Source organism: Ctenopharyngodon idella, chromosome 8, assembly GCF_019924925.1.
Source record: "Ctenopharyngodon idella isolate HZGC_01 chromosome 8, HZGC01, whole genome shotgun sequence".
Classification (NCBI taxonomy): domain Eukaryota; kingdom Metazoa; phylum Chordata; class Actinopteri; order Cypriniformes; family Xenocyprididae; genus Ctenopharyngodon; species Ctenopharyngodon idella.
The window spans coordinates 7,573,107-7,595,750 of NC_067227.1; the positions used below are offsets into that span (position 1 = coordinate 7,573,107).

General features: G+C 35.4%; 1 protein-coding gene across 4 annotated transcripts in view; it reads left to right on the forward strand.

Moving 5' to 3' along the window:
* pcsk5b (proprotein convertase subtilisin/kexin type 5b) overlaps window positions 1-21,861 on the forward strand; it is a 56,407-nt gene extending 34,546 nt beyond the window's left edge. Inside the window, exons 18-33 of one of the 4 annotated variants that reach the window (XM_051902099.1) lie at window positions 1,481-1,584; window positions 3,135-3,273; window positions 3,372-3,487; window positions 9,970-10,072; window positions 10,168-10,307; window positions 10,392-10,592; window positions 12,134-12,202; window positions 13,407-13,449; window positions 13,536-13,678; window positions 14,683-14,883; window positions 15,635-15,718; window positions 17,147-17,342; window positions 17,984-18,198; window positions 19,684-19,920; window positions 21,143-21,377; window positions 21,693-21,861. In XM_051902099.1, coding sequence (XP_051758059.1) covers window positions 1,481-1,584; window positions 3,135-3,273; window positions 3,372-3,487; window positions 9,970-10,072; window positions 10,168-10,307; window positions 10,392-10,592; window positions 12,134-12,202; window positions 13,407-13,449; window positions 13,536-13,678; window positions 14,683-14,883; window positions 15,635-15,718; window positions 17,147-17,342; window positions 17,984-18,198; window positions 19,684-19,920; window positions 21,143-21,252 — 2,101 coding nt within the window. In that variant the 3' untranslated portion in view covers window positions 21,253-21,377; window positions 21,693-21,861. Of the gene's footprint in view, window positions 1-1,480; window positions 1,585-3,134; window positions 3,274-3,371; window positions 3,488-4,976; window positions 7,300-9,969; window positions 10,073-10,167; window positions 10,308-10,391; window positions 10,593-12,133; window positions 12,203-13,406; window positions 13,450-13,535; window positions 13,679-14,682; window positions 14,884-15,634; window positions 15,719-17,146; window positions 17,343-17,983; window positions 18,199-19,683; window positions 19,921-21,142; window positions 21,378-21,692 lie in introns of those variants that run through there. The other 3 variants (XM_051902100.1, XM_051902103.1, XM_051902102.1) reach the window with 3 other exon arrangements.
* Window positions 21,862-22,644: the final 783 nt, after the last annotated feature.

Genomic DNA, 22,644 nt, shown 5'->3' on the forward strand with positions numbered 1-22,644 from the left:
AAGATAATAATAATTTTTATCTGGTTGAAGTGTGATTTTCACAAAACTGTATTTTTCAGCATTTTTCAAGGTAAATTTAGATGTCTTTCCAAAAAAGGACACTAAAGAACCAAATGATATGATTTCATATAATTCATACATTAATGTAGGCTACACCAAAGCACCCATAAAAAAATCACAGCAAAAAACAAAAACGTTTCAGTATTCACAGTGTATAGTGCATTGTTTACATTTTAGACAAGTCAAGTTGCGATACTGAACAGGACTTCTGTACGTCACCGCAATCGTTTTTACTTTGATTGCAATCCTCATCCATCAAAACTTTAATAGCAAGAAGCTGGTTTGCTTTATCCAGCCGAGGAACATAGATATCATATAATCTGGCCTTACAGCGGTGGGATGTTTCGACGTTCCGTTCAGACAGGAACAGCAATGCGGGAGGGCTCGCCCTCTTCAGATACAATGGCAGAAAATGACAGAGAGTTCGTGTTTTTAAAAGCGAAACAGACACTGGAATAAATAATTCTCTCTGCCATCTCTGATATAATCAGCATGGACTTTTAAGATCATCTAACTGCGTGACGTACAGTACGTTATGATGCAATTTCACATGCTTCCGTAATTTTATGCGTTAACACATGCGATTAATTAAAAATCCTTAACGCGTTAAAATAATTTGACGCATTTGTCTGTCAATTAAACTTGGGTTGTCAATTATGTTCATTTAGTGTGATTAAGTTAAAAGCTCAAGTGATTGAGTTACCCACAGGAAAATTCCATAATAAGTGATTTTTTTTTTTTTTTTTTTTTTTTTTTTTTTTTATATAAATAATTCAATAAAATGTATAAATAATTTGAAAAAATAAATTAAATAATAAATTCCAGCTGAATGTTATTCAGGGTTTATTTACATAAATATGTGCATGTCTTCTCTAGTCATTTGTGATTTACAGTTTTGTATTTATTTATTTATTTTATTCACAAATTGCCATTTCTACCAAATAAAATATTTTAGATCTTGTTTTCCAGGTCTAGAAATCACACTTCACACAAAATTTCTGCATATATCCAGGTTTTCCAGGACCTTGGAAATCCTGGTTCTTAAATAGAAATGATAGGGAGTTAATTAAATAAAAATGTGATCAGTTTTAATTATTATTATGACAATATTATATAATAATATTCATTTTCATTAACATTATATTTAGTTTATATATTATTTATATTTTTAGTTTATATTATTTATTTTTATTATTTTTACTTGTAAATTAACTATCCTTCTCCCCTGATATGCTCTAGCGCCCCCTATGGAGGCTCACATCACCTAAAAACACTAGTTTACTCCCTCTATAAATTTTATACAATGATGTGAATTTTAAGAAAAGTTTGTGGCTCAGCCTCAGCATTGAATCCCTTTGAGTAATTCTCTTTCTTTCTGTCTCTCTCTCTTTCTTTGCTTCTGTCTGTCTTTTCCTGCTAGCCTACAGGGGAATAAATGCCAGCTGAGCTGTGAACCTGGCACCTATTATAATGGGCACCGACGGGCATGTGAAAGGTGCCACTCGACTTGTGCCACCTGTGCAGGTAAACACTGTATATTTATTTAAAGAACTTTTTTCATTTAAGTTTACAGTAGGATTTGATTAAAGCCTTTCACTTAAAAGCAATTTATAAAATATAACTTTCCAGTAGGTTTTGTTTTCCATATACAGTTGGAGAGAACATTGATTGACTATTATATTTTTTTGAAATGCATATTATATGTCCCTTTTGGTTAGCAATTTTGCATCCAAAATTGACGAGAGGCTATAATCATCATAGGCACAAAAAATGATGCACATTATGAGGTCATTTTGAAGTTCTAGACTTAACAAGACTATGAAGTGCCTTCTGAGACCATTGCGTCTGTGCTGTTCTCAACAGTGTCCAGAAATTGCAGTTAATTACTAAGGCTTTGCAGAACAACCAGTGCTTAGCTTCTGAATATAGTTCATCCAGCACAATTACTGTTGTTAGCTCTGATTCTGCACCAGATTTTAACAACAGTGTGTATATACACGTGTACACTTATGATGCTTATCACGCTTCAAATTATCTTTAAGTCTTAATGGACCTTTAGAGTCGACTCCCTTTTATGGAAGCCCATTTTTCCTACATAAGAAAAAAATATCATGCTTTGGCAAATCATAATTATGAAACAAAAAGTCAAAATTATGATACGAAGTCATGCTTATGAGATAAATGAAAAATTGACAGTCATAATTGAGTCAAGATTATGAGAATTGTCAAGTAAAAATTGACATAAATTGAAATTATGTGATTAAAAAGTCATAATTTTTTACTTTTTATTTTTGCAGTGTATTTAGCAGCATTAAAACCTAAACTTGTATTCAGATTGTGAATGGGTATTAAACGGAAAGCAAGAGAAGAACCTCCCTTTATAATCACTAAGGCTGTCAATCTCTAAAGCGCAAGCTCCCTGAATGCTACACTCCTATTATACTAGAAAAAAGCTGTCTTAATTGTACAATGAATCTCTTATTTACATCATATAATGAAAAGATTCGTAAGCGTGCGGCTCTTGTTAGACAAAACAAAACCTTGTATGTTTTCATTGGTAAGCGGATTCTGACTAACTTACCGACTAGCAGGCCATTGCGTTCACACGCTCAACAGATATGACACTTGTAAAAACGCGCTGTAAATAGAAACCTTTGACGCTCAGAGAGAGCTCAGACAAACATGAATAAGAGCGTTTGAAAGCTTGGTACCGAATATACCTGGTACCGAATGTACCTTTTTTTTTTTTTTTTTTTTTTTTTTTTTTTAAGTGCTGGTATGTTTGACAACCATAATGTCAGTGTTAAATTTGTCATAATTATGGTTTCCCAAAGCATGATTTTTTTTTTTTCTTATGTGGCAGAAATGGGATTATCTTCCATCCCTAATGATATGTGCCTTTCAAGATTTGTTTCCTCACAAATTGTTCGAATTTTTGTAACAATACACTATTTCCAAATGACTTTCCAAGCATTCTCAGAGGAAACCCTTTCAAATTTCTAACATTCCAAAGTGTATTCCAAAATATTTGCAATCTGCTTTTTGGGGAACATAATGGTATTCTGTGTTCACAGGAACTGGCATGGAAGCGTGTAATGAGTGCGCTCCGGGCTATTACTTTGAGGAGTGGCGTTGCGTCTCCAGCTGCAGCGTGGGATATTACTTGGCGGAACAAACGACAGACAACGGAGATGTCCAAAAGTCCTGTCAAAAGTCAGTATTTCACTGCTGAATATGATATATGAGAAAGTGTTTACATTTAAAGCGGTAATGATGCGTTTGACGCATCACGGCTGTGATTGTGCTTTCAGGTGTGATCCTACCTGCTACGCTTGTGCAGGGCCGGGGGAGAGGAACTGCAGCACCTGCGTCAACGGCTATAATCTGGAAAATGGTGTGTGTGTCGTCAGCACCATCTGCAAAGATGGTGAGTACTGTAGATTTTGGCTAGCCTCTTCATTTTGTGTTTTCTGTCCTCTAGATTTTGATCTGAATCTTTTGTGCAACAAAATATTTTAGCTTTTGCATGGGGATAAATCATGGTTTGTTGATTTTGTTTTTCTGATATTGCCTTTTTGGAAAGACATGTCCAGGTCACATTTCACCCCAAAATAAAAAGAAAATTATATTTTGCAAACATATTTTGAGGGTGGGGAAATTTAGCTCCAAATTCTTATTACTGTGCACGTGGATGTTTTACAGTATGATTTTTAAAAATGTTTTTCAAAAAAGTTATGCTTACCAAGGCTGGATTTATTCGGTTTGTTGTTGTTTTTACAATAATAAAAATATCTTTTTTTTTTTTTACAATAATAAAATTGTTTAAAAAAAGTAATATTGTGAAATATTACAATTTAAAATAACTTTTTAGTATTTGAATATATTTGAAAATGTAATTTATTCCTGTGATGGCAAAGCTGAATTTTCACTCCAGTCTTCAGTGTCACATGATCCTTCAGAAATCATTCTAATATACTGATTTGCTGCTCAAGAAACGTTTCTTATTATTAGCAGTTTTGAAAATAGTTGTGATTCCTAATATTTTTATATATAGTTGTTTAAGATTCTTTTATGAATAGAATATTGAAAAGCATATTGAAAAGCATATATTTTGGAAATATATATTTTTAATGTAAAAATGTTTACTGTCATATTTGAACAATATAATGCATCTTTGCTGAATGCATAAAGTATTTAATTTCTTTCAAAAAAATCTTACTGACCCGAAACTTTTGAAAAGTAGTTATTTCCTCAATATTTATTCTCAGTTTTGTAATGATTTATTTTAATGCATATTTGCAGTACAACAAAAATCATTATGCATAAATACTTTACAATATAAAAATTAATAAATTTAAAAATGTATTCATATAAATTACCAAATTATAAATTTAAAATTGTTATAAGGTAAATTTAATGCAAAAATATAATTTTTAACATTCCTTATTCTAAATTTTGAGGTGAAATATGTCCAGTTTCATGAGATGTGCCCAATATTTCAGGCCAATTTATTCTCAAAGTATTCTTGATGACCCAAGTGCATTTTGGGAACCTTGAGTTCAATATGGGCTACATTTTTACAGTGGACCATAATTTGTGCTTTTTCTAGCAAAGGAAAATAAAGTTACTCTGTCAACCTGTGACACTGTAAAAATGACTTTTTGATCACTTTCTAAATGTGTGTTCTCCTTTTCTTCCCGATGATCTTTCCTTCAAATCTTTTCATCCTGGATTCCAATCACACCTGGATATCCTCCTCCGTCGAACAATCAACTGGATTCTAAAAAAAAATAAACCCAACAAAACGACATTTGCCTGTCATCTGTCGCCTTAATACGATCTGCATCATTTCCTCTCCGCTGCCCATTCGCCTGCTGTCTTTCTGCTCCTCTCTCCTCTTCCTGCTCTCTGGAAAGCAAATGAAGAATCGTGGGCCGAGGGAAGTTTCTGTGTGCTAGTGAAAAAGAACAATCTGTGCCAGAGGAAGGTTCTACAGCAGCTGTGCTGTAGAACATGTTCTCTAAAGGGCTGAAGGAACTTTTCCGGCCCCACTTGCCGCTCACGTTCCGCTAATTTATATTCCAGTCGGGAACCTCGAATATGGGACTACATTGTGAGGTTTCTCGATGCCAGAACTACAACAAACCTACCTTTATCTCTGTGTGTCTGTGTGTATGTGTGCATGTGTGCGTGTGTGTGTGTCGACAGAAGCTGTCAGGGTGGTGCGACTGGGATCAGTAATAAACAGCAAATCATACATGTCAGTATTTTGTGACCAAAGCATGGATGCCAAATTTTTGTACCTTTTTCTTCATTTTGGGTCCAGAGAAGAATTTGGAGTGACATGCTAAGCGTTGAAGCGGTGGTTCTTTATTTTTCCACAAGTTTCACGCATTATGACAACAGTGATCAAAGCCAGTTTGTGCATATTCTGAATAAAGCGCACTCAGAGAACCTCTACAAGTTTCAGCAAGACCTCTGTGAGCAAAGGGACGACATAAACCATAGCACAGGTTCATCCGCTGACCTTCATGACTGCAGTAAAATCAATAGCTGCCTCTGGAGGTGCAAGATACAATAATAAGTACTTCCTGAAGCAATGAGTATTCTACTAACACTAACGACCTGCCATTTAGTCAAAGAAAAACGTTGAGATGAGATGAATGCCTTCATGTCAGGTGGTCTCACTGTTCAGAAATTCTTCACCTCAGGCTCAGATCTCTTATCTGTTTTTGTGTGCGTGTCTGTGTGCGTGTGTGTGTGCGCGTTTCATTATCGTTTCATAAGTGGAAAAATAGGTTTCGGGAAACCTAAACGTAACCACACCTGGTGTTAGTGTAGCCATGAAGAATCATTGACTGGGCTGAAGTACAGGTTTCAGTGGTGATAGCTGAAATGAGGTTTGAAACACTTTTAATTAATTTTATCTTACCAGGCCATTCGTGATATACCTTTAATAAAATTAAATAAATCCCTATACATGCATTTTTGTATCGTGCCATTTCATGAAGCGGCTCCACAATATTAATCCTGAATAATTCATGTGAAATGAATAAGGAACTTTACAATGTGTGTCCAGGTAGATCAGGGTCAACAGCCTGACAAAATGAATTAAATCCGTGAAGTGTTACAGTGGTTTTATGTGTTGGGCCGTGCACCGCAGTGTTTGTTTCAGACGCTTTCTCCGTGAAAATATTTATATTTTATTGGTGCATCATGCAAATGAAAAGTTAAATTGCTCCATTTTAATCAACTTTGAAATGGCCACCTAAAATAGTTCATTATTTCATGTCTTTATGAGAGTAATAAGTCTTTTATTCACATAACTGGTGCTATTGACATAATGGAGTTGTTAGAGAAAGCTTTTTGAATTCACATTTGTGTCTTGGATTCGTTGGGTCCAACAAATATTTGTGAATTCAAATAGATTTTTAGTTTAGATTTTTATTTTTTATCATACTGGCCATATTTACTGTATGTCAATTTTGCAGTATCCTGGGAAAAGAAAAGAAAATACTTGAGGGGGAGTGTATTACATTTTAATAAAGGTCAGAAACGAGGTGAAATGTTTAGTTATACTAATAGTACTACACAACACAAATTAGACTTCTACATTCATTAAGGACATGTTTGACCAATCCACTTTTGCTCAATGTTAAGGGGATTTCTGTGTCTTTTATTTATGAATGATGTGGTTTAAGATGACTTAGCCTTTTATTTATGAAAAAGATTTATAAATGGTCATAGTTCAAATGAGTTGTGTTTTGTGGATGGCATTGTCCAGCCACTTCATGCTAATTGTGTATTCATGACGCAAAAAAAAAAAAGTTGTAGTATGGTTGTACGTTTTTTTGCGAACTCGATACATGCAACGTTACATAACTAATGTTATATAGAGAATCAGTCTATGTTCAAATGTGTTACATTTACTCTGTTCTGGCAACGTTTTTTTCTTAATGTATATATGTATTTTTATCATTATTAACCTTAAAATATATTTTGCACCCACGTTCAATTGAAATAAGGGGGGAAACGGATGATGAGTTTTCTAAAATTATTTTATATTTCTGTTTTTAGCCAACTGCCATGAACAGTTAGTCTAGATGAAGATGTATTTGTAGTCAGGGCCAAGAAAAAAAAAAATGTTTTATCATGTAGAGAAGACTGGACAAAACGAATGGTTTACTGATCTTTTTATTAATGAAATTTAAAATAAAAACAAGACTCAGAGAGATGAAATGAGACTACTTTTGTTTGCTCATTTAAATGATATACTTGCTCAAATTACTGCTGGTGCTCTTCGATAATTTTTGACTGAAAAAGTTATCTTTTTTTTGCTTCATTGGAATAGTACGAAACTTGGTAAAGGAAAAAAAAAAATCATGGACATGGTCCGGAAAAAAATAAACAAAAATAGTCACACTTGTAACCCTCGCAGTCAAAAATGACCGCATTGGGGAACAAAATTCATCTAGTGGAAACGTTTGGTACTGCGCCCAAAAAAATATTACTGAAAGCTCATTTTTTGAGATATCAACCGCAAATTTGGAACACAACTTGTTTAGATTTATAGCTTTGATTTTCTTGCAGTTTTAGAGTAATGTTTTGAAAAAATATATATTTCATTGAAAAATTGCAAAGGATTTTTGTGCATTTTCCTAACAATACACTTAAACTTCTTTAACTTCAAGTTCACTTTTTTTTATCGTCTTTAAAAAGAGACCAATCTTAAGTCTGTGCTCCAAAGCATTCAAGATTTGTGACAGTTTAAGTTGAAGATTTTTGGGTGTATACTCTGGTCTACTGCATAAATATAATTTTGTACCATAAAATCTCCTAAAAATACAAAATATTAAATAAAATCATAATCAAACTAAAATATAGTACATTCATTTCACTAAAATAAAAATTTTGGCCGCCACGCAAGGAGCACCAGAGGGACAATCTGACTGAAAATTTTCATTTGGCAGTAAATGGGCGAAAAAATCCATAGACTTGCATAGTGACCCGAGCCATATATAGAGTTCAGAATGTCATTGAGACTTTTGACTTGGTGTCGAGTTTTACACTGACAAGCACCGCTCACATTTTTCATCAGAAAAATCTAGTGTTGTTAAACTACTTGTTTACTTCAGGAAATATTGTTTCGAGTTAAATTCATGTGGTGAACTAGTGTGAGAATGATTCGACTTCTCCTTGTTTCCTCACAAAAGGCTCTTTTTGTTTCGAAGAGAACAATTCGCCATTTGACCGAGAGAAATTGACTAAAATGAGTCACAATGACTTTAAAAGAGACAATATATTCACAGCCCCTTGTTTTGACCTGTGGCCGTTTCCTTTAGAAGGAACATTTTTAAAATATTTGCAGCTCCCACACAACTGTTGTCACTTTTGTGTGGTGAATAACATGATAAACCCATTACTATTGGTGCTATAGCTGTTTCAAATTCTAGAATCCTGTGTCGAAAATCAAAGTGATTCTGAAGCATTTTTGCAGTGTAATATAAGCAGTTTGAGTGAGAGAACTTGTTTAACTCAGGGATGACATTGGCTTTGGACCGATATTTCTTTAAGCCCAGTGATTGACAACTCAATTACGGTCATGTAGGGTCATGAAGTTTTACTTCAGGACTGTCAGAATTGAATGAATAGAGTGTATCAGAGCGTAAGCTGAGGTCATCAGGAGGGTCAGTCAGCCATACATGTCCGCCTCTCTCTAAAGGATATCTCACAAATACATTGCTTGGCCTGGGGTTAAAGGTTAGCTCAATGTCTTTAGCTTTCTTCACAGTCCCATGGCATCACTTTAGGATAGTTTTGTATCCATTCTGGCACCTAGAGTGTTATAAAGTTGCATTACTTTTTTTGTAAGATTGATCTGTTGCCTTTGACTTGACTGAGAGTTCTCATCTTTATTATTATCGTCTTTATTATTAATTTTATTTGTAATTAGTGTTTTTGGATTAGATGGATTTCTGAAAAAGATTTTTGTTTATACTAACAAAGATATTGGGTTTAGTTCAAGCGATTCAACTATGTATGTGCAAGATCTTTTTATGTGGTCATTTATTGCAACTCACAAAATCACCTTTTTCTAAATATTCAGATTTCAGTTCTTCTTTTCTAAGGCCTGCTGATTGTATTTGTGCATTCTGCATGAGCTTTCGTGCTTTCTTTGAGAGTGTTCTGATTTATGAAACCTGCTTATGCATGGCCTTTGAATGGATTGAAATCAAAATTGTCAGCTGGTCAATCCATCAACCAGAAGTCTTTTTCATTAGTGGTAAAGCTCAGAACAGGTAAGCACTTTGATTTTTCATCCCTTTTTGTATATATGTAAGTATGTGTTTATTTGTCATTTGTTTTTGTTTGCTTGTTTGTTTTGTTTGTCGTTTTGCTGGTGGTTTTTGTCATTTGGTTTTGTTAATTTTGTTTATTTATCATCTGGTTTTGTTTATTTGGTTTTGGTTGTTTATTTTATTTATCATTCGGTTTTGTGCTTGTTTTTTATTTTAGTTTATTTATTTTCATTTGATTTTGTTTGTTTGTTTGCTTGCTTGTTTATTTGTATTTTTCTGTTTAGTGTGCTTGTTTCTTTTTGTTTTCTTTTTCGTTTGGTTTTGTTTATTTTCTTTGTTTATTTTTCACTTGGTTTTGTTTATTTGTCATTTGTGTTTTTGCTTGCTTGCTTGTTTTTGTTTGTTTGCTTGATGGTTTATTTGTATTTTTCTGTGTCTAATTTTACATTCAGGAAAAATACCAAGTTATTTCTGATGCTACATAAATAAATATACTAATATTATAATATAACAAACATCATTTTAAATGTGGATTATTCACCAGCAAATGATGGAGCAGCTGCTAAATAAAAGTTTATGGGTTTACGTGCTATCTGTATTTTATTTTCAGGACAGTACTTAAGCAAACATGATACATGTAGTCTGTGTGACTCAACCTGCTACAAGTGCACTGGACCTGAGAGTAAAGACTGCATCAGCTGCTCGGCCACTAGGTGAGGCGTGAACAAGTTACTTGTTTTTTACAGCACCACAGTTGAATAAAGCTGTAGTGAGATGGAATGTACAGTGTGTGGTTTTTATTCTTTAGCAGGTTGTTTGATAATGGGCAATGTGTGCTCGGCTGTGATCCTGGGAAGTACGAGAGGGATGGACAGTGTCATCTTTGCCACCACACATGCCTCGAATGTTCAGATGAGGGGCCTGACAAATGTACCCGCTGTAGCAAAGGTAAACTGAGTCATGACCGCCTCGCATAGCAAAGACAAATACAAGCTCTTAACATTTTTCTATTCTGTTTCTGTTTCCACACAGATAAGTTTGGAGTGGAGCGTTACCTCTTTGAAGAGCAGTGTCGTGTAAGCTGTCCAGGGGGCTATTTCCATTCCCCGAAGGGAACATGTGATCCCTGCCCTCCAAATTGTACCGTTTGTACTTCCACAGGCCACTGTCTCCACTGCACCCCCTCCTACTACCCCAAAGACGGGATGTGTGCCAAACTGGAGTGTGGAGTGGGTCAGTTGCATCATAACTGTTCTAGAATATTCCCAGTGGCTTGCTTGACTTTCCATTGTTTCATTTCTTGTGATTATCAAGGTTCTTGTAACTTCATTTTGGTATGTGAGGGTGTTTATTATTTAAATATTATTAAAATTCTTCAGAAAATCTAATTACTGGATGAACTGTAGGCCCAGTGTAAAAAACCAAATGTTTTTGTTTGCTTTTTTGCCAGCATTTTTCATTATAAAGTTCCTTCAGTCTTGCAAAACCTGTAAAGAAATGACCCTTCTTTTCAAGAAGGAAACACAATTCTATTTTGGTTAAAGAAAGTTGTGTCTACTTCTAAAGCCATTAGAATATTTTGAATTGTAACATTATCTTTGACAGTTAAGATAATCACCCTCTCATTACCGAAGTTCTCATTACCGTAATGAATCTCATTCTCATTCGAATCTATGTGAACGAATGCCTCATTACTGTAATGCAAACAATATCTCATTCTCATTACTGTAATGCAAGTGAATTTCATTTGTAATATCAAAATGTCTAATTTTCATTTCCTTAATGCAAAGAAGATATCATTCTCCTTACTGTAATGTGAAAAATAATGACATACAAAGTAAATTGCTACAATTGCTACACTACTGTTGAAAAGTTTGGGGTTGGTAAGATTTTTATTTTTAATGTTTTCAAAAGAAGTCTCTTATGCTCACCAAAATTGAATTTATTTGATCAGAAATACAGTAAAAAAAAAATCATATTTTTTATATATATATATAATATATATGCTTTATTTTAAATGGAATTTATTCCTGTGAAGCTGCATTTTCAGCAGCCATTACTCCAGTCTTCAGTGTCACATAATCCTTCAAAAATCATTCTAATATGCTGATTGATACTTAATTATCATGAAAATAAGGTCACAAAAAAATTTAACGGCTCTAAAAATAGACTTTAGTTTCTTAAGAAAATGTTTTTTTTTTTTTCTTCTTTTGATTTTGCTGTACAATGTGACCAGGACATGTTTTTGTTTGATTCACCCCACTAGACAGAAGTTTTTATCTCTCATTTTGTATGCTGTGCTAGATCACTTTATTCTACATACAGTATATCTGTACATCTAACTCGCTGGATGTTGTTTGACTTCTCACGACACCCACTGCTGTTTATCTAATCTTCTTCACAAATTTTTATCACAGTCAATGATGTGCCGAGCATGAGGGAAGAGCTTGTCTGCAGAAGTCAGACTGAAATAGCACCAGAAATGAGAGAGTGGGGGAACAGAAATTCTTATCATTAGTGGCAGACATGTATAAACGGGTTCTGCGCTATGGCCTCCAGGGCTACCACACACTACACTGTGCGCACACACACACAGTCTCGGTCGGCTTTTTAAACTCGCACACACTCTTTCACTCTCTTTTTATACACGTTAATACAGACATATTATCTGTTTTTTATGTACATCTGTATCATGCATTTTCTTTTTCCATATTCTCAACACTACTTCTGAATATGAAGTGCTGACTTCTGGTGTAATGCTTTTTCTTGTATAGGTGAAGTAACCGATCTAGATCATGAAGACTGTGTAACCTGTGAGGAGGGCTGTCAGCATTGTCTCGTTGGTCAGTATATTATTATTTGGATGGATGTGTGTACAAACTTTGCTCTTAAAAAATGAATGATCTACATATTCTCACTAAATCATACTCTATGAGCCATAAAAGCCTGATGTGTCAAATATGATACTCAACAAAAACACAAATGCAAACTTTTTTTATTTAATAAAATATATGTTTTCTAAATTAGAAAATAATACAAAATAGAAGCATTTTCACAAGGGGTCTCAGATATTTGGACCTCTTTTGCTGTAGATGCACCGGTCACTTTTTACTAGATGCGTGTGTAGTGCACAAATGATAGGGGTTGCGTCTGTCTCAAAGCTTCCTGTATCTCTTTTCATCTTTTGTAATTCTCAAACTTATGAGTTTGTCTGGTCTGTGTCTCAATGTGCATCCTGCATAGGTTACACTTCAAGGCAGCATTTTTTTTTTTTTTTTTGGCATCGTAACTCAGAATTGTACAAAAATACTGTCTAGGTAGTCTGCTCACCAGGTTGTGAGACATAGCAAGTCAGTGTGTCAGAAGATCAAAGTGGTAAAGACATAGATAAGAGTCTAACATCAGCCCACAGCTTTTCGGCTCATTTAAATTGGATAAAACGATAAGGTAGGAAAGATACTTAACATCTTTCTTTCAAAAAAATAAAATAAATAAATAATATATATATATATATATATATATATAAAATATATATAATATATATATAAAAAGATGTGGAATACCACCTGACGCTAGAAAAACAAAAACCCCACACTGGGAGTAGCTATGTTTAGTAAAATACCGTTCATCGTTGAGCCACGATCTGTCTCCCTCTGCTGGTCAATGTAGCATTTCAAAAATAATAGTGTATTCGATCGAGAAGCACTAAAAAAGATATGTTTGAAGCTTGAAACGGTAATTAATCGCTCATACCATCACTGTTGTTAGATAAACAATGTTTTGGCACTCCTCCTAAACGGTTGTATTGCTCAGTTTACCCGGGGCTAACACTTTGATACAAAGTCAAACCAAGGAAACTTAAGTAGTTGTTTTGTATAAATTAATAAAACAATGAACATGTCACGGTATTACGTAAAAAAAAAATTTTCAAATTGCATTTCCAGTCAAAGCTCTTAAATCACCTAGTCATTTCACTAATCGCTGTCTATGAAATAATTCCTGTTTTCATGAAGAGTGTATTAATTAACAGTATGACTTTTCCCTCAGTGAATCCAGAGCATTGCATGTCTTGTTTACCGGATTATTACGAGTAAGTTTGTCTCTTACTTTTTGACTTCATGAGTATTTAATCGGTGTGTTAATATTTAAAGGGTAAGAGATCGTGTATTTCTGCAGGTTGAGATCGAGCTGTCACAAAACCTGCCCTGAGAGGACGTTTGAGGACAAGTTGTCCATGAAGTGTGCTCGATGTGATGATGACTGCCTGACCTGTGATGCCTCTGAATGTTACCTGTGCGAGGAAGGCTTCTTCCTGTCAGGTTAGATGTTTTTCACATGCATTGCCAGCCTGTATGGGTATTCAGGTTACATGTCTGTACTGTATGTGTGCGATGTGCGTTTGAAAGAGCCTCTGGGCAGCAGTATACATTTTTGATGTACTTACCAGACGTTATTTTCTCTGCTGTCCTTTAAAGGGATATTTTAAAGATAATAGCACTTTGCAAAAAAAGTATTTTGACTACATTGTTTTGTTTTTGTTTTCTTTTCCAATCTCACTTTTTGTTATTTTGTTTTATTTTGTATCCTTTCTATTTTTTAGTTGTTTTAGTTTTTTTTTTTTTTTTAATTTTTTTTTTTTTTTCTAATTTCCTTTTTTTTAGTTTAGTTTTTGGCTGCCAAAGTTAATGAACAAGCAGGTATCATTTATAAATGTTTAACTGCATTAAATGTCATGGTATGTTAGTTTTTATTTTTATTTCAGTTAATGAAATAGTTTTAGTTGTCATTGAGTTTGTTTTAGTTTTTATTGTTAATAACAGCAATTTGCATCTACACTTTAGATCAATGGTGAAACCATTTAAGCCTCTGGTGCTGCTCGCGTGGCGGTCCAAAATGAAGGCACGCAATATCTTGTTTTTCATAAATCTTGAATGCTTTGGAGCAAAGCCATAAATCTAAACAAGTTGTGTTCTAAATTTGAGGTTGATATCTCAAAAAATGAGCTTTTCAGTAAGATTTTGTTGGGCGCAGTACCAAACATTTCCACTAGATGAAATTCGCTTCCCATTTGGTTCCAATGCGGTCATATTTTTTTCCGGACCATTTAACTATTTGAATCATGTCCATGATTTGTGTGCGTGTGTGTGTGTTCACATATCAAGTGCCAAAACTTTTACCAAGTTTCGTACCATTCCAATGAAGTAAAAAAAAATAAAAAAAAAAAGTAGAATTTTTTAGACAAAAATTACCAAACAGCACCAGAGGGATAAGCCTTCACCTGCCCAAATACTTGTCTATTTACTGAAATTCTGTCTACCTGCAGATGGCATGTGCGTAAAATCATGTAAGGAGGGTTTCTATGGTGATGAGAAACAGGAGTGCGAGCCGTGTCACCACATGTGTCGGACGTGTGGTGGTCCGGAATTTGACGACTGTGATTCCTGTGAAGATGACATGTTTCTGGAGAAGGGCCAATGCGTCAGCAAGAGCAAGATCAAGTGTCCTGACGGAAAATTCTTAAATGGTATTAAAGCAATATATTCTGAAAATAATTTGAAGTATTCATTATTTTAATAAAATTAAACATACGAGTGTATTATATTATATTATAAAACGGTTAGTTCCTGTCCTTGATTCTGATTGGTCAATAGCTGTGTTTTATTCACGATAAAACACAGCTATGACCGCTTCACCCAACAGTTCTGTGTATCACTACACAACACCCTTAGCAACCACTCTTAGCAACGTAAACTGTATGTTCTTAATTGATATTGTTCATTGAAGCTTACTGTATTATGTAGAAGAGTATTGTGAGGAAAAAGATCGAGTGAGTGTGTTTATTACCTGCATTCAGATTTAGCATTTTCCTTCAGGTCAGTCCTATGTTCATAATAAAAAAATCTGTTTAAATGTCCGATGTATTATCCTGTCCTTTTAACAGTTAAGGGGTTTTCCCGTGACTGACAGCGCTAGTCAACAGAACAGCATTTGTCAGTAGCGTCTTGTTCCGTGTTCACAACAATTCAGTCTTTTCAATGTAAAAGTCTTCGCTACCGACTGACACACTCATAAAGACAGTCTTTGCCGCCATCTAACTCCGCTTCGCGTCATGCCTAACAACAGCCTTCAGTCGTGACTTATTCACGATACAGCACAGCCTCGAGTACCTTATTGCTTACTTATATTAATTTTAAAGTTATTACAAATCCTTTAAAATAAGGACGAGTCTTTATGTATTTTAATTTATTTTATAAACAATGTATTTTTGTGTGCAGGTCAGGGTGAGTGTGAGCAGTGTCATTCCACCTGTAGGACGTGTTCAGGGGATGACAAAGAGCAGTGTGATTCCTGTGAGAAAGGTGAGAGAAACAAGAATTACCACAAGTTGATAAAAATGGTGCTATTTGGATAAGAGATAATTTATTCCATGAAAAAAAAAAAAAAAAAAAAAAAACATTTAAAGCCAAAGCATTCAGGGTTAAGAAATCTAAAAAGCATTTGTTTACTTGAATGATTTAAAATCAATTACAAATACTGCACACTGATTCATTGTGACTAACAAGCATTTATCAGGGTGTGGGAAGTAAATGCTCTTTTATAATATGATGAATTTATATCTTGTGACATGATCACCTGATTTCTAAACATCAAAATATAGTTAAATAGAACACAATACAGTATTACCAAAATAGACAACATATTCAAGTAACAATCAAGTCAATTACAAAAAAAGGGTTAGTTCACCCAAAAATGAAAATTCTGTCATCGTTTACTCACCCTCATGTCGTTCCAAACCCATAAGACTTTCGTTCATCTTCAAAACCCCCTAGTCTGTGAATGTAAACGATCTGAAAGTTGTGAAGCCGAAAGTGCAAGATAAATAAAGTTATTGTCTCTCAAAAGAAAGAATCGACTCTGAACAGCCCAAACGAGTCGTTAGGAATTCGAATTTAACTTCTGTGATGGCCACACATCACAAAGTAACACATTTGCCTAATGCCCGCCTATGGTCTTCATTGGCTGCCCGCGAACAATTCCTACTTTGACCCGCCCTCAAACACTGTAGCTGGTTCGTGTTGTATAACATAATAACATAATAGGGGATTTCTGTCCCTCCATTGACAGTCCGCGCAACTACTGCTTTGACGCTTCAAAAAGTTCATAAAGAGATCATAAAACTAATCCATATGAATTGAGTGGTTTAGTCTAAGTTTTCTGAAGAGACATGATCACTTTATATGATGAACAGATTGAATTTTATATTTATATTCACATATAAACATTCGTTAATGCAGACATTTAGATATTGTAAACAGAAACTCAAGCATATTTGCTTGACGTGTGCAGTAACCAGTGAGGTTCGTTCTCGTGTTACGCAGCACGTTTGAGCTTCTGCAAGAACCAATGAGGTTTGTTCTCACATCAAGCAAGTATGGTTGATCTTCTTTAAATTCGCTGATCAATGTTTATATGTGAATAAAAGCCTAAATTCCATCTGTTCATCATATAAAGCAATCCAGTCTCTTCAGAATATTTAGTCTCGATTCATATGGATTAGTTTTATGATCTCTTTATGAACTTTAAGTAATAAATTGGTAGTTGCGTAGACTGTCAATGGAGGGACAGAAATCCCTCAGATTTCATTAAAAATATATCATCATTTGTGTTTTGAAGATGAACGACGTGAGTGAGAGTAGATAATGACAATTTTTTCATTTTTGAGTGAACATTATGGATAAGCTAGTAATCTCTATGTCATCTACATGGGTGTTTGTCTGTCTCTATAGGCATGTTCCTTACCAACAGCCAGATGTGCGTGTCCATTTGTCCACTTGAGACTCATGGGAACCAGACGAGTGGGCGCTGCGAAGATTGTTCAGCAGGCTGTTTGATGTGTCAGGACGCCCATCAATGTTTGAAATGCAAAAATGCCTTTGGTCCACTCTATCTGCAGGATGGCAAATGTGTCCCTGAATGTAAAAGGTGAAAAGTGTTCTTTCAAAACTCAAAAAATGGTTCTTATTCACACACATGCTCTCATGCACACCCAGTTTACACTTTTCCATCATGAATAGTATGCAAGTACATTGCAAATCATAGTAATCCTAAAATAGTAATTTTATTTTATTTTTTTTATATTATTTTAAGTCGTTTAACCTTTTTAGTTGTCAAGAAAAGTTTGATTTTATTTTAGATTTTATTTTATTCAGATAAAATGTTTTTATTTATTTATTTTTATTTTATTTAAAAATTTCAACCTTGTTAATTGTAAAGAAATATATTTTTTTATTAATTGAATGACATTTATTTTTACTTTTATCTTTTCCTTTCCTTTCTCATGTTTTGTGTTGTTTCATTTTCTAAAAGTTATGTAAGGATGAGTTTTAAATACATTTAGCTAACAGTACTTGACAGATGGTTCTGCGAATCAAGACTCAATTTTATTCTCTAGTACTATAATACCTGTGCAGCGTCTTACTTTATATTCAAAAGTATGTACAGTACCATACAGTATGTTCCCATGACCAGCGAGGTGTATGTTGAAGTATATGAACTGGAACACAGCCACACATTATCAGACTTTTTCAATCACTGGTCATATAATGACTGTGGCATTCTTGCAGAGGTTACCCAGAGGCCGATAGGTGTCACAGCTGTGCCACGGGATGTGCTTCGTGTGAGGGGGAAGCCAATTATTGTCTGAGCTGTGAGAAAGACTACCTGCGTTTCAAAAACACCTGTGTGCGTCACTGCCCTTCCAGGCACTTTGTAAAGGGTGGAGTATGTGAGCTCTGTCCAAACGGTTGTACCGAGTGTGACCACACGGACAAATGCAGTGGTGAGGTTCTTAACATTATTCATCACAGATTGACATTTTTTTATTTTATAATAATAACCACTAAACTGTAGCGTTTACAGTTGTCCAGCTTCAGTGTCACATGATCCTTCAGGAATCATTCGAATATGCTGATTTTCTGCTCATGAAACATTTATTACTATTATTAATGTTAAAAAATAGCTGTGCTGCTTAATATTTTTGTGTAAACCATTTTAACAGTGTAGACTGCCTTTCCAAGATTATTTGTAAAAGCTCACCCAAAAATGAAGTTTCTGTCACTAATTACTCACCCTCATGTCGTTCCACACCCCTAAGACCTTCGTTCATCTTCAGAACACAAATTAAGATATTTTTGATGAAATCCGAGAAGTATCTGAACCACACATAGGCAGCAACATTATTGCACTTTTCAAGACCCAGAAAAGGTAGTAAAGACATTGTTAAAATAGTCCAAGTGGCTGCAGTGTAACCTTAATGTTATGAAGCTATGAGAATACTTTTTGTGCTTCAAAAACAAAACAAAAATAACTTTTTTCAACAATTACTTCTCTTCCCTGGCATTCTGACGTAGAATCCGGAAGCACTGCACTGTGTGTACAACGTCAACTGCGTAGGAGAATGACAGGGAAGAGAAGAAATTGTTGAATAAAGTCATTTATTTTGTTTTATTTTTGCACACAGAAAGGATTCTCATCTCTTCATAAAATTAACGTTGACTATTTTAATGATGTCTTTACCATTTTTCTGGGCCTTGAATAGTGCAATGATGTTGCTGCCTATGTGTGGTTTAGAAACCCTTGGATTTAAACAAAAATATCTTAATTTGTGTTCCGAAGATGAACGAAGGTCTTACAGGTGTGGAACGACATTAGGGTGTGTAATTAATAACAGAAATTTTATTTTTGGCTGAACTTACGCTTTCAATAGACCCCAAACCTTTTGAATGGTAGTGTACACTACTGTTTGAAAAAGTCTGGGGTCAGTAATTTTTTTTTTTTTTAAAGAAATTAATATTCAGCAAGGATGCATTAAATTGATCAAAAGTGAAAGTAAAGATTTCTGTTTCAAATAAATGCTGTTCTTTTGAACTTTCCTGAAGTATCCTGAAAAAAAAAAAAAAAGTATACGATTTTCACAAAAATATTAAGCTAATAATAAGAAATGTTTCTTGAGCATCAACTCAGCATATTAGAATAATTTCTAATTTTCAGAGGATCATGTGACACTGAAGACTGGTGTAATGATGCTGAAAATTCAGCATGCCATCACAGGAATTAATTTTTTTTTTTTTTATATATTAAAATAGAAAGCAGTTATTTTAAATTGTAATAATATTTTAGACTATTACTGTTTTACTGTATTATTGATCCAATAAATGCACTTGGTGTGAGCATAAGAGACTATATATTCTAGAAGTTCCTTTTTCTTCTCTTTTTGGCACTACCTCTCTCAAACTTGATTCTTTATTTTTCTCACACTTTTCAGAGTGTGAAGAGTACTACTTCCTGCATAAGGATCAATGTAATGTTGACTGTCCCAAGGGGTACTTTACAAATATAGAGCAGAGGCAGTGTATGTCTTGTCACGGTGATTGTGCAACATGTGACGGACCTGATGAAGATGACTGCACCTCCTGTGGGCCTTTTGGACTTACACATTACAATGGAAAGTGCGTGTTCCGCTGCCCATCAGAAACATACCTTGATGGAGCAGAGTGCCGAGGTATAATATTTATTTATGGGTTTACTACCTGAAATTGACAAGATAGTGTTGGACAGGAAGGAGGTGCATTAGCCACTGTACCATGCTGTGGAACCAGTTTTGAAGTGATCTTATACCTCGTCTAAATAAAATGTCATTGTTGTTATCATATTTTGACTCTTTATCAACTTGTGAACAGTTGATCTTGACTAGATGAAGTTGGTCTGCTGTGTATATATATATATATATATATATATATATATATATATATGTGTATATGTGTATATGTATGTATATATATAATATATATATATGTGTATATATATGTGTGTATATATATATATATATATATATATATATATATGTGTGTGTGTGTAAGAAAGGTTTCTATGGTTATGAGAAACAGTGCGTGCGTGGGTAAGTGAGTCCATGGGTGAGTGAGTGAGTGTGTGTGTGAGTGGGTGCGTGAATCCGTGCATGAGTAGGTGAGTGAGTGGGTGAGTGAGTCCGTGCTTTCGTGAGTTTGAGTGAGTGAGTGCCTGAGGGAGTGAGTGGGTAAGTGTGTAAGTGAATCTGTGCGTGGGTGAGTGAGGGAGTGAATGAGCACGGGAGTGAGTGGGTGGGTGCGTGAATCTGTGAGTAGAATTCGTGTGTGGGTGGGTGGCTGGTTGGGTGAGTGAGTGAGGGAGTGCGTGAGGGAGTGCGTGAGGGAGTGAGGGAGTGCGTGAGGGAGTGCGTGAGGGAGTGGGTGGGTGCGTGAATCCGTGAGTGGGTGAGGGAGTGAGTGTATGCGTGAGTTTGGGTGAGTGGGTGCATGAGTGGGTGGGTTAGTGAGTGGGTGAGTGAATTCGTGCGTGAGTGGGTCTGTGGGTGGGTGGGTGGGTGAGTGAATTCGTGCGTGAGTGGGTCTGTGGGTGGGTGGGTGGGTGAGTGAGTGGATTAGTGAGTGAGTGAGTGAGTGAGTTAGTGGGTGAATGAGTGAGTCCGTGCATGGGTGTGTGAGTGTGTGAGTGAGGGAGTGGGTAAGCGCGTGTGTGGGAGTGAGTGGGTCTGTAAGTGCATGCATGAGTGAGTGAGTCCGTGGGTGAGTGATTGAGTGGATGAGTGAGTCTGTCCGTGCATGAGTGAGTGGGTGAGTGTGTGTAATGTCACCTGTACATGTATTGGTAACATTCAACCTATCGTGCTATCATGATAGTCACACCATAACTGTTTGCTGACACCAGATATGTGTGTTTTTTAGGCTGTGACAAGTCCTGCCTGACGTGCTCAGGTCCTCACCCATCCTCTTGCCTCACCTGCAGAGCTGACATGAGGATAGATGTTAACAGGGCACTGTCAGTTCTTCAGTGACTGCTCTCTGAGCACATTCATGGGTAAAGACGGCCAGTGCCAGCCGTGTCACAAGAGCTGTCTCCGCTGTTCGGGCGCAGGCAAAGAGCAGTGCCTCAGCTGCAACTCCAAACACTTCCTGCTCAGTAAGAACTGACTTACCCACCAGATTTCATTTTCCAATGTTCCAATGTGTAACACAGACTATGAAATTAAACATCTCTAAAATTATTACACCATTAATGTTAAAATCTAAATAACAGAAAATAAATAACAAAAACTAATCTGAAATGTGAAATTAGTTTGAAATGAATAATGAGCTTCACAAATGCTGTCACTTACAAATTCAAAATACCAGATGTCTGAAGGGCTGCATTGAATAATACTTAAGGAAATGCAATGTTATACATTATACATGCTCAATGTAATATGTTTTACATATTATTTTGGTCATTCATCAGATCAAACGTGTGTGTCCATTTGTCCGGGTGGTTACTATGCAGATGAGGAAAAGCAAGAGTGCATTCAGTGCCACGAGAGCTGTGCGTCATGCCATGGACATCACAGTAATGACTGTGTAACCTGTAAATCAGGCCTGCTTCTGCTCGGACACAGCTGCTTCCCCTCCTGTCCTCCACGGTATGATATATTCATTCATTCAGAAAGAAAGAATCAAGCTAGGTTTTTATTTAAAGTGCCCTTTTATGCTTTTTTAAGGTTTCCAATTTTGTTTCGCAGGTCTCATACAATAGATTTACATGCAAGGTCAAAAAATGCTTACATTTTCTCATTATATATATTGCACATCACCTAATCTCTTAAAGAGTCTGAAAACAGTTAATTCGAAGATTCAGTCTCTCTAAATCCCTCCTTTCTGAGATCCTGCTCTGCTCTGATTGGTCAAATGGTCCATCAATTCCAGCATGGATCGTCATCATTTGAAATGCATGCAAAGTGGATTCGCAGCACTGAAAACAGCGTCTTCTCGACATTTCAACAACACAAACCAAACTCTTCTAGGCCTCAGCTACAACTACTGTGTTTGAGGGCGGGTCAAAGTAGACATTGTTCATGGGCAGCCAATGATGAACATAGGCTGGAATTATGCAAATTTGTTACATTGTTACATAGGTATGTAACAGGAAGTGAGACTGGAATTGCTGACAACTTGTTTCAGCAATTCAGAATTGATTCTTTATTTCAGGAGACACTAACTTTATTAGTCGTACCCTTTAATTTTTAAAAACTTTTATATTCACAAACAGCTATATTACACACTGCATGAAAGGTAATATTCGAAAATGTATAATAGGGACACTTCAAGGGGATAGTTCACCCAAAAATGTAATTTCTGTCATTAATTACTCAACCTCATGTCGCTCCAAACCCATAAGTCCTTCGTTCATCTTCGGA